The 15,815-nt window shown below is 43.8% G+C and overlaps 1 protein-coding gene across 1 annotated transcript in view; it reads left to right on the forward strand.

The window, feature by feature from the left end:
- Ak4 (adenylate kinase 4) overlaps positions 1-15,106 on the forward strand; it is a 32,861-nt gene extending 17,755 nt beyond the window's left edge. The window contains exons 2-5 of the mRNA XM_051188248.1: positions 1,601-1,720; positions 11,630-11,802; positions 14,037-14,155; positions 14,656-15,106. Of these exons, the coding sequence (XP_051044205.1) occupies positions 1,601-1,720; positions 11,630-11,802; positions 14,037-14,155; positions 14,656-14,770 (527 nt within the window). The 3' untranslated portion in view covers positions 14,771-15,106. The remainder of the gene's footprint in view (positions 1-1,600; positions 1,721-11,629; positions 11,803-14,036; positions 14,156-14,655) is intronic.
- The last annotated feature ends 709 nt before the right edge of the window (positions 15,107-15,815 follow it).

The raw sequence follows: 15,815 nt of genomic DNA on the forward strand, positions 1-15,815 counted from the left end.
CAAGAGATTTCCCCATCTGTGTTAATCAACTGGCAATTACTGTTCAGATCTTGTTTAGGAAGCCAGTTGTTGAGATTTCATGGGTATAGCTTCCTTGTCATGTTGGAAGGCACATCTTAACAGTAGGCTGTCCCTTTGGCTCTTGGGTAGCAGTTGTATTGTAGATATAACAGTTGGGCCTGGATAGAACTTGTGGATCTGCCATTTTTAGCTGCTGTAAATTGGGGATTGAGTGCTTGCTTTTCACTTGAGGATAAGAATGTAGACTCAAGCTGGGGAAGCAATGGATCTACACAAATTTAAGGAAAGCCTGGGGCCAAAATACGTCTCAGGCACTTTCCTGGTAATATTCTTAAATATTCTACTTACTTTGTCTGTTTGTCTACCTACCTGTGCTTGTCTGTCTGCCCATCCATGCACCCACCCTAGTGTGCATGTGTGCGCTAAATAAAAGCATGAGTGGAGGTAAGAGGCAATTTGCTAGAGTCTGTTCTTGCTACCCAAGGTAGCAAGGACTTTACTTTTGTACAAAATGTTCAGTTCTTAGAGAGATTGTAGGTTTAACCCAGTCCTTTATCTGCCAGTCCTATGTAAGATAACGGTTCCTACATACAAAAAATTGTTGGGTGTTTTTTTCTCCTGAAGTATGGCAGTCCATTAATAACACCAATTTTACCATTACAAACTGTGCTGTCACTAGATATTGAGGCTCAGGAAAAGAAACATATATGTGTGGATGCATGTTAAAGCTTTGGGAGACAGTCTTTCTAATGTAGCCTTATTAAACCCCTGATCCTTCTATCTTGGCCTGCCTAGTGTTGGGATAATAGGTGTGGATAGCCATACTTACCTGTTTGATGTTTTTTTTTTTTTTTTTTTTTTTGAGACAAGGTGTAAATGTAGCCCTAACTGGCATGGATTTTGCTTTGTGAACTATACCAGCCTCATTCTCAGATCTACCTGCATCCTCCTCCCCAGTGCCAATTGGAATGTTTACGTTCCCTGGTGTCTCCCAGAGAATGGCTGAGCCATCTCCCATCTTCCCTCACTGCTTGATGAATACCTGTTTGGGGCCCTTTTCAAGACAGTGTCTTCCTGTGTAGCTCTGGCTGTCCTGGAACTCACTCTGTAGACCAGGTTAGCCTCTGGAACTCAGAGACCCACCTGCCTCCACCTCCCAAATGCTGGGATTAAAGGCATGCAGTGCCATGCATCTGTTCTTGTTACCGTTGTCTGTTGGGGTCTTGCAGCCCAGGCGGTGGCTTAACTCCAGTGTGTTTCCAATCTCCCTCCTCATTCTAATCTTCTTGGGCCATTTTTCTTGAACAGTGCCCCAATGTAAGAAAAGCTAATATTAAACACTATAATAGTTACCTCCATTCAACTTTGCTACCATGTCATGGATGATGAACCTATTTATTAACTTATCTCCCCCCACCCCAATTTTGGAAACATCACATAGGTTGGCCTACATCTTGCTGGTAGTTAAGGATAAAACCTTGAACTTCTGACCCTCTTGAGGGCTGGGATTATAGGCTTGTGCCAACATACCTATCTTGAAAGCCTTGTTGAGTGTTTTTTCTCCCCATCTCTTAAACAGAAGTTGGTGACACGGTGAAGCAGTACCTAGAAAAAGGTCTTTTGGTTCCAGACCATGTGATCACACGTCTAATGGTGTCAGAACTAGAGGCCCGGAGCACACAGCACTGGCTGCTAGACGGTGAGTGGGTAATGGGCAGGCTGGATTTAGCACCCTTGATCAATCGAACCCACAGTTTACATTACAGTTCATTAGTTGTCCCTCCCCCAAAGCTGTCATCGATATTAATATTATAATTTGACACCATGGAAACCCAGTGTGGTGATGCATCTAAATTTTCTGCCTGCTGACCATTATCGTAAAAGCTTTAATTTGAGGGAAGCATGCAGCCCTTGCCTTAGCTCCGTGGTGTCCATGATGAGCTAAATTAAGAGGTGTTTTCATTCACCAGGGTTGTACAAATTCCAACTCTGAGTTTCTTGTTTTTCTCTTGACTGATTAGCCTTATTTTTATGATGTAACCATTCCGTTGCATTATTCTTTATGCTGTGGAATGTTTAACTCTGTAAAGCTGTTACTTTGCACAGCCAGTGGCTAGGCAGGAGAGAAACAGGTGGGGCTGGCAGGAGGGGGAGAGGACACCAGGGCCCAGCCACCCTGCCAGTGACTGTGTAAGAAGAAAGGTATATAGAATAGAGAAAGGTAAAAACCCAGAGGCAAAAAAAAAAAAAAAAAAAAAAAAAAAAAATAGATGGGATAATTTGAGACGCTGGCTAGAAAGTGAGCTGCTAAGTAAGGTCAGGCATTCATAAGTAACAATAAGCCTCTGTGTATGTATTTATTTGGGGGCTGGGTCATGAGCCCCACAAAGAGGAAAGGGTAAAATAACCAATTACATTCCATTCTTAATTTCTGCCTAGGGATGTGTCTCTAAGGATGTTTATTTGATCTCCCCTTTGGTAAATAGTTTAAGACCTTAAAAAAAAAAGATGCTAATAGCTGTCTCCAGAAAGGAGTAAGCCATGTAAAGAAATGTTTAAAAAGAGGAAAAAAAGCTACAAACAGTGTAAGAGAAAATAAGTGTTTTTATGGTTGTCTGAGGGAGAACACAGGGGATGAAAGAAAGGGTTAGGTTAGTGCATTGGAGGTAAGTGGGGCTTGGAGAGGCCTCAGTAGTTAATGCCAGGTCTCTGCAAGAGCTTGCTTCCCAGCACAAACTTGGTAGCTCACTTGAGTCTATAAATCCAGGCCTAGGGGATCCAGTAACTAACCTGACCTCTCAGAGCACCAGGCATGTACATGGCACTTTATGCAAATATTTGAGCAAACATACACACCCATAAAATATAAGCGAGAAGATGAATGTTCCCTAGGTAGAAAAATGTGATACAGAAAATATGGATTTGTGTGAGGGTAGGTACAGTAAATGGGGTATGACTCAGCCTAGTGTTTGCTGAACTTTCAAGAAAAAAAGCAAAAGAAAGTCCTTTTGATTTTGTGCATGTTATTCCAAATTGTATGTCACTGTGATCCAAATAACCAAGGAGAGATAACTCAGATACTTTTGATATGTTAATTGTATGAGTTTCATGATGGTATTTTGTATATAAATGTGTTTTGATCATATTTGCTCTTCATCTGTTGTCCACCCAGACTGATCTTCCCTTTTCCCAACTAGTCCCCATTCTATTTTTGTACTTGTGTGCCCCAGTGAGTTTAATTAAGGAGCAGTGGGGGGAAGGCTTAGTCATAGGAGACAGGACAACTTACCAGCCACTGTACCACCAAAGAAAGTCCTTTTCTCCTGTACTTAACTGCCTGTGAGTCCTCAGGGAGTGGCAGAGCCTTGTGAACTTTTTCAGGACAGAATGCCAATGGGTCCAGTTTTAGGCAGGTCTCGTGTAAGTAATAACAACCACCCAGAGTTCAAAAGTGCAAAGGCCAACCGTGTCATGCTTAGAAGACAGCATTCTACAACTCGTTTGTCTGGCTGCTTTTACGCTTCTCACCCTGTTTTAGTGTTCCCATTGCTGTGAATAAACACCATGACCAAAAGCAATTTGCTTACACTTCCCCATCACAGTTCATTACAGAAGGGAGCCAGGGTAGGAACCTGGAGGTAGGAGCTGATGCAGAGGACATGGACTTACTTGCACATTCAGCCTGTAGCACCCAGGGCCATCAGCCCAGGGGCGGCCCCACCCACAATGGACTGAGCCTTCTCATAGCAATCACTAATTAAGAAAATGCCTACAGCCTGTTTGGAGACAGTTTCTCAGTCAAGTAGCCAGCACACACTGTGTATCTGTGGTGGTTTCTGAGCCTCAGCGGATGTGGTTATGGGTGCAGGTAGGTTGGTAACACTGGTGCCCTGTTAAGGGATGAATACTAAGCAGGCACTTATTCTTAGCCCTTTGAACAGTTAACAGCGTCTACTTTAACTGCCACCCATGGCACACAGAAGCTTCTTTGACTGAACTTGATGGAGGCACTAATCTGTGGTCACAAAACATAAATATTTAGAAGTCAGCTTGACAGGCAGGATGTATCATGGCCACTTAGCAAAACAGCAGCAGTCTCTTCCCTGCTGTGAATTCCTTCCTATAGATTGAACCTCACACCCAACTGGAAAGCAGTTGGTTACTATCCCTATTACAGGCATGCCACTATTGCATCAGTTGGGATAGTCTCATGGCTTGGGCTCACAGCTGGATGACATTTACCCCCAGCAGTGGCATTATAGGCTTGCAGTCCTATACCTGTTTCCCCCCCAAAAAAAATTTTTTTGGGGGGGTGGTAAACTCTAGCTTTGCCAATCCCTGTCAATAATTTCTTTAAAGTTCTTTAATCATAAGGCCTTGTCTACTTTTAGTGATCATATCTCTCTATTCCTCTCAAGAGGCCGCTAATGGGTATTGGTTCTTAACTTACCTCTTCTCCTTGGGAGAGTGTAACCTTGGGCCAGGCCACCATAGTTTTCTGTGCATTTGATTCATTGTGGAAGATGGATTAAGAAAGAGTTTAAGGATGAGATGAATGACTGGGTGCAAAATGCTTAGGAATGTAACATTTAAGTAAATGCCATGAAGATCTTATGTACAGGGCTTTCAGCTGGTGATGGTGGTGGCACATGCTTTTAATCCTAGTCCTGGGAGGCAGAGGCAGGTGGATCTCAGGTTCAAAGACAGAACCCCTTTGGTGGGGGTGGGGCGGGGGAGAGAAACTTTAAAAATGAGCCTTGCAGCACATATGGCTTGTTTCCTACTTGCTTTTGTCTCAGAGAATAGTTAGACCTTTTACATCACTGGCCTGTTTTTAGTGAAGTGCGTCAGTCTCCCAACTGGGTTAGTTTTCATCTTCCTGAAAACCCATCTGGCCATTTTCAGTTTTGATTTTTCTTCAAAGCCCTGGAAGCTGTCCATTTGGCATAGTGTGGGTGTAAGGCTTGCCTGGTCCCCATGTTCTACTTTAGGCCCCTTATGTTGTAAGGAACATGATTGTGCTTCGCAGAGGGCAAGCTCGTTGAGCGTGCTAAAGGTGATTGAATGTGTAGAGGCCTGTCTTAGAAGGAATTCTGGATGACAGATGATTCATCATCTTGGTCCATATGGCTTTGGAGAGGCATTCTGCTAACCGTGGGTGGAAATCAGTTCAGTGGACTCAAGCCAAGGGAACACCAAGTCGGTGGGGGATGGAGTGTGTTCTGCCTGGCCAGCACCATCCTTGTTAAAATGTACAGACCTTTCTACCTTCTGAGCGTTTGGAAAAGAAGCACCCATTTTGTGCTTTGAAGTAGAGCTGCACTGTGTAGCTCAGATGACTTCAAACTCCCGGTAAACCCCTCTGTAGCCTCCCAAATGCTGGGATTACAGATATGAGCTGCCATGGTTGGTTTTCAAAAGATTTTTATTTGGTGCATTGGTCAGCTCTCACCAATAGATGAGTAACCGGTGAAGAAAAAGTTTTGTTTAGTTTGAAGTTGTGTGTGGGGCATGTATATTAGTTACTCTTCTGTTGCTGTGATGAGATACCATTACCAAAAGCAGTTTGTGGAAGGACGACTTAATTTTTATTATGCTAGGGCTCCAGAGTCCATAATGGGAGCCGGACGGAGCAGGAAGCAGAGGGATCACACCATCAACAGCAGACATGAAGCAAAGGCAGCAAATGGAAGTGTGGCGAGATTATCTCTGCCTGCCTGCTTAGTGAGGACAGTCTCTACTGCAACATGTCATGATTGATTGCACCTCAGTAAGAGCACACGCACAAGGAGAGGTGCATGATGTAAGGAAGCCAGAGTTGGTAGGGTGCCATGCTCCTTGATGCTGCACAAGTCTTATGGGGATTGACTGGCATCCTCAAGAACCATAGTAGTTACTTCCAAGGAGTGGACACACCCCTACCTTCCCATTAGGCTGTACCTCTGAAAAGTCGTATGATCTTACACGCGTTGTCTCACTGGTTACTACATCTCAGAATGTGAACCTTTGGGGGATGTGCCCAACTCATCCTAATTAATTATAGCATTTGTTTTCATGGAAAGCACTCTTGCAATTTGGAAAATAATAGGTATACAAAGCTTTCTAGAGTGCTCATCAGGTTATGGTGCTTGATCCCAAGGCTAACTACTTGAGTTTGACCCTTTGGGCCTAATGCTGGGGAAACAAAACTAAGTTCTGTAAGTTGTCCTCTGACCATCACAGGACCACTCTTTCCTGCCCACTCCTCCCAAATAAATAAATGAATGTAAACGTCTAAAAAAAGGAATATAGACATGGTAATAAGACAGGTATGATAATGATTACATTTTGTTGGTTTATTTTGGGGGCAGGGACTGTGTAGCATTGGCTAGCCTAGGACTCCATAGATCAGGACTCCCTAGAGAGCCTCCTGCCTCTGCCTCATGAGTCATCAAACCACGAACAGTACCATTATGGTAAGAACAATCTTTGCCCTAACCCTGTAGCTTAGGCTGACCGTAGCTCATTATGTTTCATTCAGGTGCTGGCCTTGAGTATAATGGCTAGTGCAAGGCAGCAATGAGATCACACATAGCTCGACTTTTGAACTCAGAAACTTTTTCTGTTGCCAGATTATTTTGCAATCAGTTACAAATGGGCCTTGGTGGGAATTGTATCTAACTGGGCTGTATTTTTAAGAAGCGGGAACTGTATTAAGCGGGCTGTATTTCATTGTGAACAGGACCGAACTCAATGGTTCTTCCTGAAGGAAATTTTATGAATTCATTTTCTGCTCTGCCATGCCTGCATTTCTTCCTGGAGAGTGATCTCAGACGTGAGATCAGCATGCCTGCCTACTGACTTGGGCCTTCGAAGGAGATGCATTTAGAGAAAGTGGAGCAGGGGTCCTGGGGCTGAGGGTTGTGTTCCGTCTTTGCAGAGTTGTTTTTAGCAGATTAGCCGGCTTTGACCTCTTCTCTGTATTTTCCTTTGTGAGGCTGACCTCTGAAGAGTACCATTTCCTGCTGGGCAGCAGCTGTCTACGGGGAATGAGCAATACATTTGTTTCATCACATCTTTTAGCGAATGCCTAGAGCAGTTTTTCCTGTTGCCCTTGTGATAGTGTGATAGTGTGTGATTCTGGATGTGGTAGATCTGTTTAGAAGGTTACTGAGGAGTTTCTGTTGGAAAATGGACTGTAGCCTCCACTTTGAGGCAGTATGTCCTCCTGTGTATTTTTCTAAAGAAGTCAAGTGTAGCTGATTCTGCTGGTGATAGTGAAGGAGAAAGGAAAAAGATTTAAGGAGGGATTATGGCTGGTGAGATGGCTCCATTGGTGAAAGTGCTTGTCACTCAAAGCCTGAGGGCCTCAGTGTGACTCCTGGAACCCACAGTTGGCTAGAGAGAGCCAGTTCTGAAAAGTTGTCCTCTGACCTATAGGTGTGCTATAATCTCTCTCAGGCAGATCTGAGTTTGATGTCATACAGTCCATCCAGGGTTATGTATGTAGTGAAGCCATATCTTAAAAAAACCAAACAGGCAGAGGCGGGTTGGTTCAAAACCAGTCTGGTCTACAAAGTTCCATCCAGGACAGGCTCCAGAGCAACACAGAGAAACCCTTGCCTTCCTGTGTACCCAATTATTTCCCAAGTGATCTTGCTGTGGTAAGATGCCATAATCAGTAGCAACTTAGGGAAGAAAGACTTATGGTCTGAATGGATAGATCCCATCCCATCCCATCCCATAGGAAGGCATGATATGATCCGCAAAAGCAGAAAACCGGCTGATCATCTTTCATACATTCAACTTGCATACAAGGGGCACAGGAAAGAGAAGGCTCTAAATCTCTCAAAGCGCTACCCTCACTGGTGACATAACTTCCAGCAAGGGACCCCCTCCTTAAAGTTCCATAACCTCCCGCAAAAAACTGCCAGTTGGGGACCATTAGGGAACCTTAATGCAAATCATAACAATCAGATTTTTGTGTGTTACTTTGGTAACCTGGTAACCATGATACCATCAAGCTACTTTTGAACTATTTCTCATTCATAAAGGTTTTATAAATAAATACTGGTTAGAAGCTTGTTTGAGACAGTGTTTCTCTGTAACAGCCCTGGCTGTCCTAGGACTTGATTTGTAGATCAACAGATCTGCTTGTCTCTGCCTCTCCAAGTACACGTGCCACCATTCAAAAATACACTTGGCCCACAAGCATGGAGTGCTTAAGGTTCTGGACATAATGAAATCATTGGCATGTGTTATTGTTATTAATATCAATCACCACTTGTATTATATTTTTCCTCGGTTTCATGTAGGCTGGGTTGGCTTTGGATAGCCAAGAATGACTTTGAACTCCTAATCTTCTTGCTTCTACCTCCTGAGTGCTAGGATTATAGGATTGTCACCACGTCTGGTTCACTCTTTGTGAGAATCACATGGCATCATGTTTATTTGCATATTTGGTTTCTTAGTTCTTTGATCCGCAGTGTAGGCTCACACTGCCAGTGTCTGATCATAGACAGATCGTCAGCATTTACAGAAATACTTTATAAGGCAAAGACTTCCGAACCTTATGTTCATTTCAGAAAGACCTCACCTGCAACCAGTGGCTGAGCCCTCATGGGATGTTTACCAGCTATTTCCTGAGTGCAGTAATGAATGGTCTTGTGGTAAAAATAACTTGTCCCTTTGTATACGGTGGGACCAGTTTCCCCCCAACTTGTCTGTGCACAGAGAACAGAGAGAGGGTTCTTAAACAGAGGAGCCTTTGTACAAGGTTTTGCAGATGGGAGCTTCTGCTTCCACTCATGGGCATCTTCCCTTGGGGGAAGGATGTTCAGCCTACAGTTGGGATGGTCAGAAGTAACCATAGACTTGATAGGTTGGGGAGAGACTTTCCACAAGGTTCAGCTGATCTAGGCAGATGTTGGCCTTGCAGAACTGTCAGGTTATTTCTACCAGGCAGTGGTCCTGCACCTCCCTGTGACTGTGTGCCTAGTTAGGAAAACATGAACCCTCCTCTGCTGTTGCTGTGGCATTCTGCTCTAGCTGCCCCCTCCCCCAGGCCTGTGGCATGATTGGGAGGACCAGGTACCAAAGCCCATTGGCCAGAAGAGACTTAGCTACTTCTCACTGTTGCACAAATCTTTTGAGGAACTCAGAGACAAACCTGTTGGTGTTATGGTTAGTGGTGCGATGAGGGACTTGGAGCTTTCTACCCAGAGTGGCTGGACAGGGAAGGAGACAGTTCTCTGTAAGGGAGAGAGGCAAGCACTTTTTTTTTTTTTTTTTTTTTTTTTTGCTGAGACCTTTAGCCATGCCCTAGGCAGCTAGCGTACCTCCAACCAAACACCCATTGGCAAGTATTCTCCCTTTCTCTGTTAACTGAGTCTGGGTCAAACTGGTCAGAAAGTCAAGCTGCTCTCCTGCCTCAGCTCCTCCCAAATGTTCTTTACAGGGACAACTTCCCTGCCCAGTTGTAATTCTCTGTTCATGGAGAAGTTGTTAATGCTGCCACCTGTTGACCAAGCATGCACACACATCGCATCCACTTTCAGCATCCCTGCCCAGGTGGCATCTCTCTGTGTTCTGGGTGTGGCAGAAGTAGGCATTAACTAGGTCTCTTTAGGATCTGTCAGCAACCAAGTTTAGTGGGGTAAGTACCCCACTGGGATGGCACTGTCTCTGGGGTCACCATTGTGAGTAGTAGCCTGTCCAGTCAGATCAGTATTCTGTCTTGTCTGTCTTTCCCTCCTTCCCCTTTCTCCTCCTTCCTATCTCCCCCATCCCGAACCCCCCTTTGTATGTGTAATGCATGTACAAATGCAAGTTCTGGGTTTTGATTCCAGAATACAGCATCCCTCTTGTTAAGTTGCTCTCCACACCCCAGAAATGGCTACTCTTACACTCTCTAGGTTTTTTGAGATAGGGTTTCTCTGTGTAACAGTCTTCGTCCTGGTGATCCACCTACCTCTGACTTCCAAGTGCTAGGATTAAAGGCATGTGCCACCACCACCTGGCTGATATGGATTTTTCTATTCAAAGATTTTAATGGATTGTATTTTAACTTGGAATTTCACTTGCTTCTTTTCACAAAGCCAATATCCTAACAGATACACTCATTGTTCCAAGAACTTGAGTCTCCAAGGGTAAATCTTTAGAAGGGAGTTTGAATCGATACATATCAAATGCTAACTTAGGTCAGAGAAACAAAATGCGTCCAGTTCTTAACCTTTTTCCACCGTCTAAAGAATAACTCATTCACACAGACATTCTTGATTGATAGGTCTTCATACTGTCAACATGTTGATTTCAAAAATTTCAAAACTACATTGCTACCAGTGGTTCAAGAGCCTGGTTCACCATGCTCTCCTGTGTTCTTGGCTGCTGTGATGGTAGAGTTACACTTAAATAACTTGATGTGCTCAGATCAGCTTGAGACAGAGCCATAGACCAGTTTGTAGAATACACCACCTACCACCCTTGGAATTCAGGGCTTAAGACCCTAGTCTATACTCTTTTTCCAGTCCTAAACCCTAAAAAGCTGAATAGAAAGAAAGCTAAGAGTCATATTTCAAAATCTTGAAAGTAGTTAAATGGCACATTTCAAGAACGTGTGATTTACATCTAATCAAAGTAACAGCCTGTTCTCCAATGCCTGTGACAGTAGCCCAGGAGGCTATTTTCTAGGCCTTTGGTCTAGGATACTGTCCTGGCGAGTCTGTTCATGGCCTGTCACTTCTAACCATTGAGTTTCTGTAATGTTTGGGCATGAACTAAAAGGCAAGGCAGTCCTCCCTGATTTTTATTTTGGGCTTTTTTTTTTTTTAAACATTTAAAGAAGTGGACCGACCTGTAACTTGCAATAACCAAAAACAAGGACTAGTTACTTATGAAATCAGGCTTAACTAATGATAGTGTCTGGAACTTGCTATGTATACCACACTAGCCTCAAAAGCCCCAGTGTTGGGATAAAAGGTTTCTTCCACCACATTCAGTCAGGCTTAGGTATTTTGGGTAATTTTTTTTTTCTTTTTGAGACAGGATCTCACTTATTTTTTCACAAGCTGGCCTGGAATTCACAACTCTTTGTGTAGCCTCCAGAATGATGGAATCATGAGAGTTTGCTACCATTTTCCAGGCACATTTTTCACATGTATGGAATTGTTAGGTACATAAAGTACAGGTGAATATCTGGGTAAAGGCATCTATTGATTTCAAGGCTGTGCCTACTGTTGCTTGTGGTAACCTGAGAATAAATAACACAGAGTGTAAGCTAAAAGGCCCCAGATAGGAGTCTACTCTGTCTGTAGCAGAAGACGGAGGAAGAAGTACAGCTTGCTCAACGGCATATGGGGGTGGTTAAGGCAAAGCTCTTAGCCTTGGCTGGGCTAGTGGTTTTCAGTTCAGTGCAGTCTACTTTCAATCCTGTGACTCCTGGACCAAGCATGAGAGCTGGCAATGAAAGGCCATGGTCACATGATGTGCTTAGACCATGTAAGCTGGGCTGTCAAGGGCGTATTTACAGAGGCAGTTAAATGCTTTGTTAACTCCTTTTGGATTATGTAGGTTTTCTTATTCCCCACTCAGTGGATAGTATTTTGCAATTGATTTTTGTTTCGACCTTTAGGCTTTCCGAGGACATTAGTACAGGCAGAAGCCTTGGACAGAATCTGTGATTTGGATCTAGTGATCAGTTTGAATATTCCTTTTGAGACACTCAAAGACCGTCTGAGCCGACGATGGATTCACCCTTCTAGCGGGAGGGTCTATAACTTGGACTTCAATCCACCTCAAGTGCTGGTAAGATACACCGAGTGCTGGAATAGGGGTCATGAGTACACTGTTCAGGGGAAAAAGAATGGCCAAGACGCTAAATTCTGTAGAAGTCAGAGGGGACAGGTAGGACTTGCCAAGACAAGCGTTGCTGGTGACCTGGGAAAGTTGGCATTTTTCTTATTTTTTGGTTTGTTTTTCGAGATAGGGTTTCCTCTGTATTGCTTTGGAACCTGTCCTGGAACTACCTCTGTAGACTGGGCTGGCCAAAAGCAAATAAGAAGGAATGTTCATCTAAAGGATTGTTTAAATAAACTGGACAGTATCTGCAAGTTTTAGGTTACAGAATTGGTAAATTTTGCCCATCAGTGTTGGGGATCAGAATCCCTGAGCCTTGTGTACATTTACCAAGAACCATACCACAGAGGTATACCTCTGCTTCCTGATTAAACCCCTCTCCATAGGTAGCATAGCCTGCCTCTAAGTTTTCTAGCCTTGGTCTTTCAAATGCATGAGAGATTATGGGTGTGCACACCATGCCTGGTTCATACTACTTGTGATTATCTTTCTGTTAATTTTTCTCTGACTCCCTGATAATGACTGATTAAAGTTATTTCTGGACTGGAATAGGTAACACAGTATCAAAACTTTACACAGAAAAAAAGCCTGATATATGGAAGCAGTAAAAAGCTACAGTGGTATCACCACTACTGGTTGCCACTGTGCCAATAATGTCCTTAATTGATGCCAGTTCATTTGTGATAAACATTAGTTTTCTCCTACCTTTTTTTTGGTTGTTCACCATACTAGCTAATTGGTTTGCACATTCAGTCTTCATTCATTTTATAGACCCAGTTTCATTGTGTTGACCAGATGGGTCCTAACCTTCTGAGGGGCTGGGTGGACAGTGTGTCACTGAAGTGTAACCCAAGATATGGTGACAGCAAAACAAAATGGGAGAACGAAAGGAGGTTGAGAACACAGACAGGAAAACAGAAGCCTGTCTCAAAGGCTCCTGTCCTGGCCTGGTTAGGAGTTCATCAATTCTTCCAATATCTGAAAAGCTTTACTTGCTAGCTAGCATGTTACTTTCCAAAAGCCCAACTCTACCAGAAAGAACCTAAGCACAACCAATCAATGCTTTTTCCAGATTCAGCTGTGGAAGTGAATGGCTAGTTCCACCAGCCACTGGTGTGTCCCCATGATAGAGTGACATTACTGCCCAGGTGTCTCAAATGAGTTCTAAGTGTTGTGGCCATTATAGATTTCGGCCTCTCCTCTTCTGCCTTGCTGACACCACCTGTGATAATGATGTGTCTTGTCCTGAGTCATCACTCTAAATTGTATACCCCTAGCGGCAGCAGGATTTTAATACATGGGCATCTTCTAATGGTTGGTTTGTGTTGCCTGAGCCTTGTAGTTCCTCCCCAGCCTGTTTTTGACAGATTCACTCTGCAGCTTTCCCCAGAGAGTATTGGCCTGATACTACTGCTGCGCTGTACTTCCTATAGGACTCAAAGTACTGAATTGGAAATTTGTTGGTTGGTCTGGAACTAACTGTGTAGATAAGGTTTAGCCTTGAACTCATAGACAGATAGGTCCTCCTGCCTCTTCCTTTGCTGGCATTAAAGGCATGTGCAACCAGAGCCACTGAAATTCTTATACATTTAAATTTCTCATTTCTTAGAGTGCTTGTCTCTGGTCTGGGGCATTTGAATCCTGCCTATTTTGATATGCCTTAGGGACATCATGCATGGAGCCAGTTTTTAAATTTTAAAATGTTTGTGCCTTTATTATGGATGTTCATGGCACAAGTGTCGTGGGTTATGGTTAATTTGCAGGAGCCTCCTACTTCGTGGGTCCAGAATCATCAGATTTGGCAGCGAGAGCCCTTCGCCTGTGAGCTTGCTAGCTCCCCAGTTCAATTCTTGAAGTTAATTTGTTTCCCACAAGAAGTCAGAATTTAGAAAACAAAGCAGTTGTGTGTGTGTGTGGGGGGGATATTAGTGGTACCAGCATGACATTGTGTAGGTGTGTTGTTTAGGGAGTCCCATTTGGCTGTAGCACGGGGATATGCTTATAAAGATGTGAATAGTTACGGAAGATCTATTGCCCTTCTCAGGACATGAGGTCAGCACGGGGAAGCCCCGGGCTTGGTGCGCTGTGGTTGGAGTTCACTTTGCTCACGTGGTTATTGTATAATAAGAAAGTTGGGAATGCCCAGTGGTTGGCCATGCTAACTGGTTCCTCTGATGTTTTAGGGGGCTGATGACGTCACTGGTGAGCCACTTGTCCAACAGGAAGATGATAAGCCTGAAGCCGTTGCTGCCAAGCTACGACAGTACAAGGATGCAGGGAAACCAGTCATCGAGCTATACAAGTGAGTGTGTGTGTTCGCCAGACCGTAGGTAGGGGCCTGATGGGAGAAATACTAGGCTGGGCTAGGTATTGCTGCTTCTAGTTAGACATGTCTGAAGGCCCACACCTCCCAGAAGGTGGGTGGGTTGGTGGAGTGGTATAGGGGAGGTAAGGTCCAGCTTGTTTATTCAGAAACTCTTAGAACATGAGGACTCAAACCCAGGTGTGTGTGTGTGGGGTGTTAGATAGGTTTTGGTAGTTGCCGTTGAGGTGTTATGCTATGCAGATGTTCCATCTGAGCCCCCCCCCAATATTAAATGTAATATTATAAAGTTATATAATTATATAATTAAAAATGGCCTCAGATATTTTGACATGTAAATAAGTGATTCAAGTTGACTTAGGGCTGGCTGTAAAACTATAAGCAGACCAGGGGATGGCACCTGCTTTAACTCACTTGGATCTTTGCCTGTCCTGTGATGTTAAACAATCTAAATGATGTTTATCTGGATTGTCTTTCAGGAGGCGCGGGATCCTCTACCAGGTCTCTGGGACAGAGACTAACAAAATATGGCCTTATGTTTACACACTTTTCTCAAACAAGATCACACCTATTCAATCCAAAGAAGCATACTGAGCCTGTTACCGTCGGAAGAACCAAGAGGACATGATCGTTCACTCAATCATGCGTGTGTCATCCTGGTGCCCTGGCCAAATTAGAAGCTAGCAGAGATAGCTTGCAGCATCTTTTCTAGTTAAAATGATGAAGTAATGAGGAAAATCTAGTGGGTAGAAAGAACTCATGAGGAAGAAATGCTCATCCTGCCTTTGAAAAGAAGCTGTATGTAGCTCTGCAGGTGTGAAAGCAAGGACAGACTGGATTTCCACCAGCGTTGAGCCTTCACTCTCAATGGGTTGACAGCCATGTGCTGCCATCGTAGCCTTTTTGCATGTGGTGGCAGCGGAATCCCTGGCCCACACCACCTTCCACAGGCTATTGAACCACACTACTGTCAGCCTGAGAACTTGAAGGGCTGTGGTTCCAGCTTGTCCCCCGCCATACCCTCTTGACGACAATTGAATTGATGCTAATTGCACTCGGTGATTATTTCTCCCTCCCATCTTAGACATGCTAGTTTCTGTGTCTTCTCTCATCTGCTTGCTACTCAGTAACACAGTGGTTTCCACATCTCTCTCTACCTTCTGTCTCTGGGAGATCTCAAAAGACAGGGGTATGTTCACATAAAAGACACGTGGGATGATCCAATCTTCTGCATAGAAGTAGTGATCGTATGGGAATCACTGGACCAATGAGATGGGTTAGGCTTCTTTTGCTCAAGGCGAGTATTGAACATGCTGCTAAATATTACTGCTGACAGTGTTTAACTTCTTTCTGTGAGTGGTTCAAGCAGGTGGTAAGAAGTCAGTAAAGGGAACAAGTCTGTGGGCTTGGAGCATCTTGCACTAGATGTATATTGCACCTACACTGAGTAAGACAGCTTTACCATTAAGGGAACGCAGAATGTTTTTGTTTTCTTCCTATTCCAAAGATGCAGTCTATAGGTGGCCATAAAGTTCAGAAATGAAGATGCTAATATTTTGTCAATCATCATGTGTCAATAAAGCATTTGTTAAAAGACTTCCCTGGTTCCAGACTTGTTGGCCACCTTGTATAATTCTTA

The sequence above is a fragment of the Phodopus roborovskii genome, unplaced genomic scaffold, assembly GCF_943737965.1.
Source record: "Phodopus roborovskii unplaced genomic scaffold, PHOROB, whole genome shotgun sequence".
In the NCBI taxonomy this organism is placed as follows: Eukaryota; Metazoa; Chordata; class Mammalia; order Rodentia; family Cricetidae; genus Phodopus; species Phodopus roborovskii.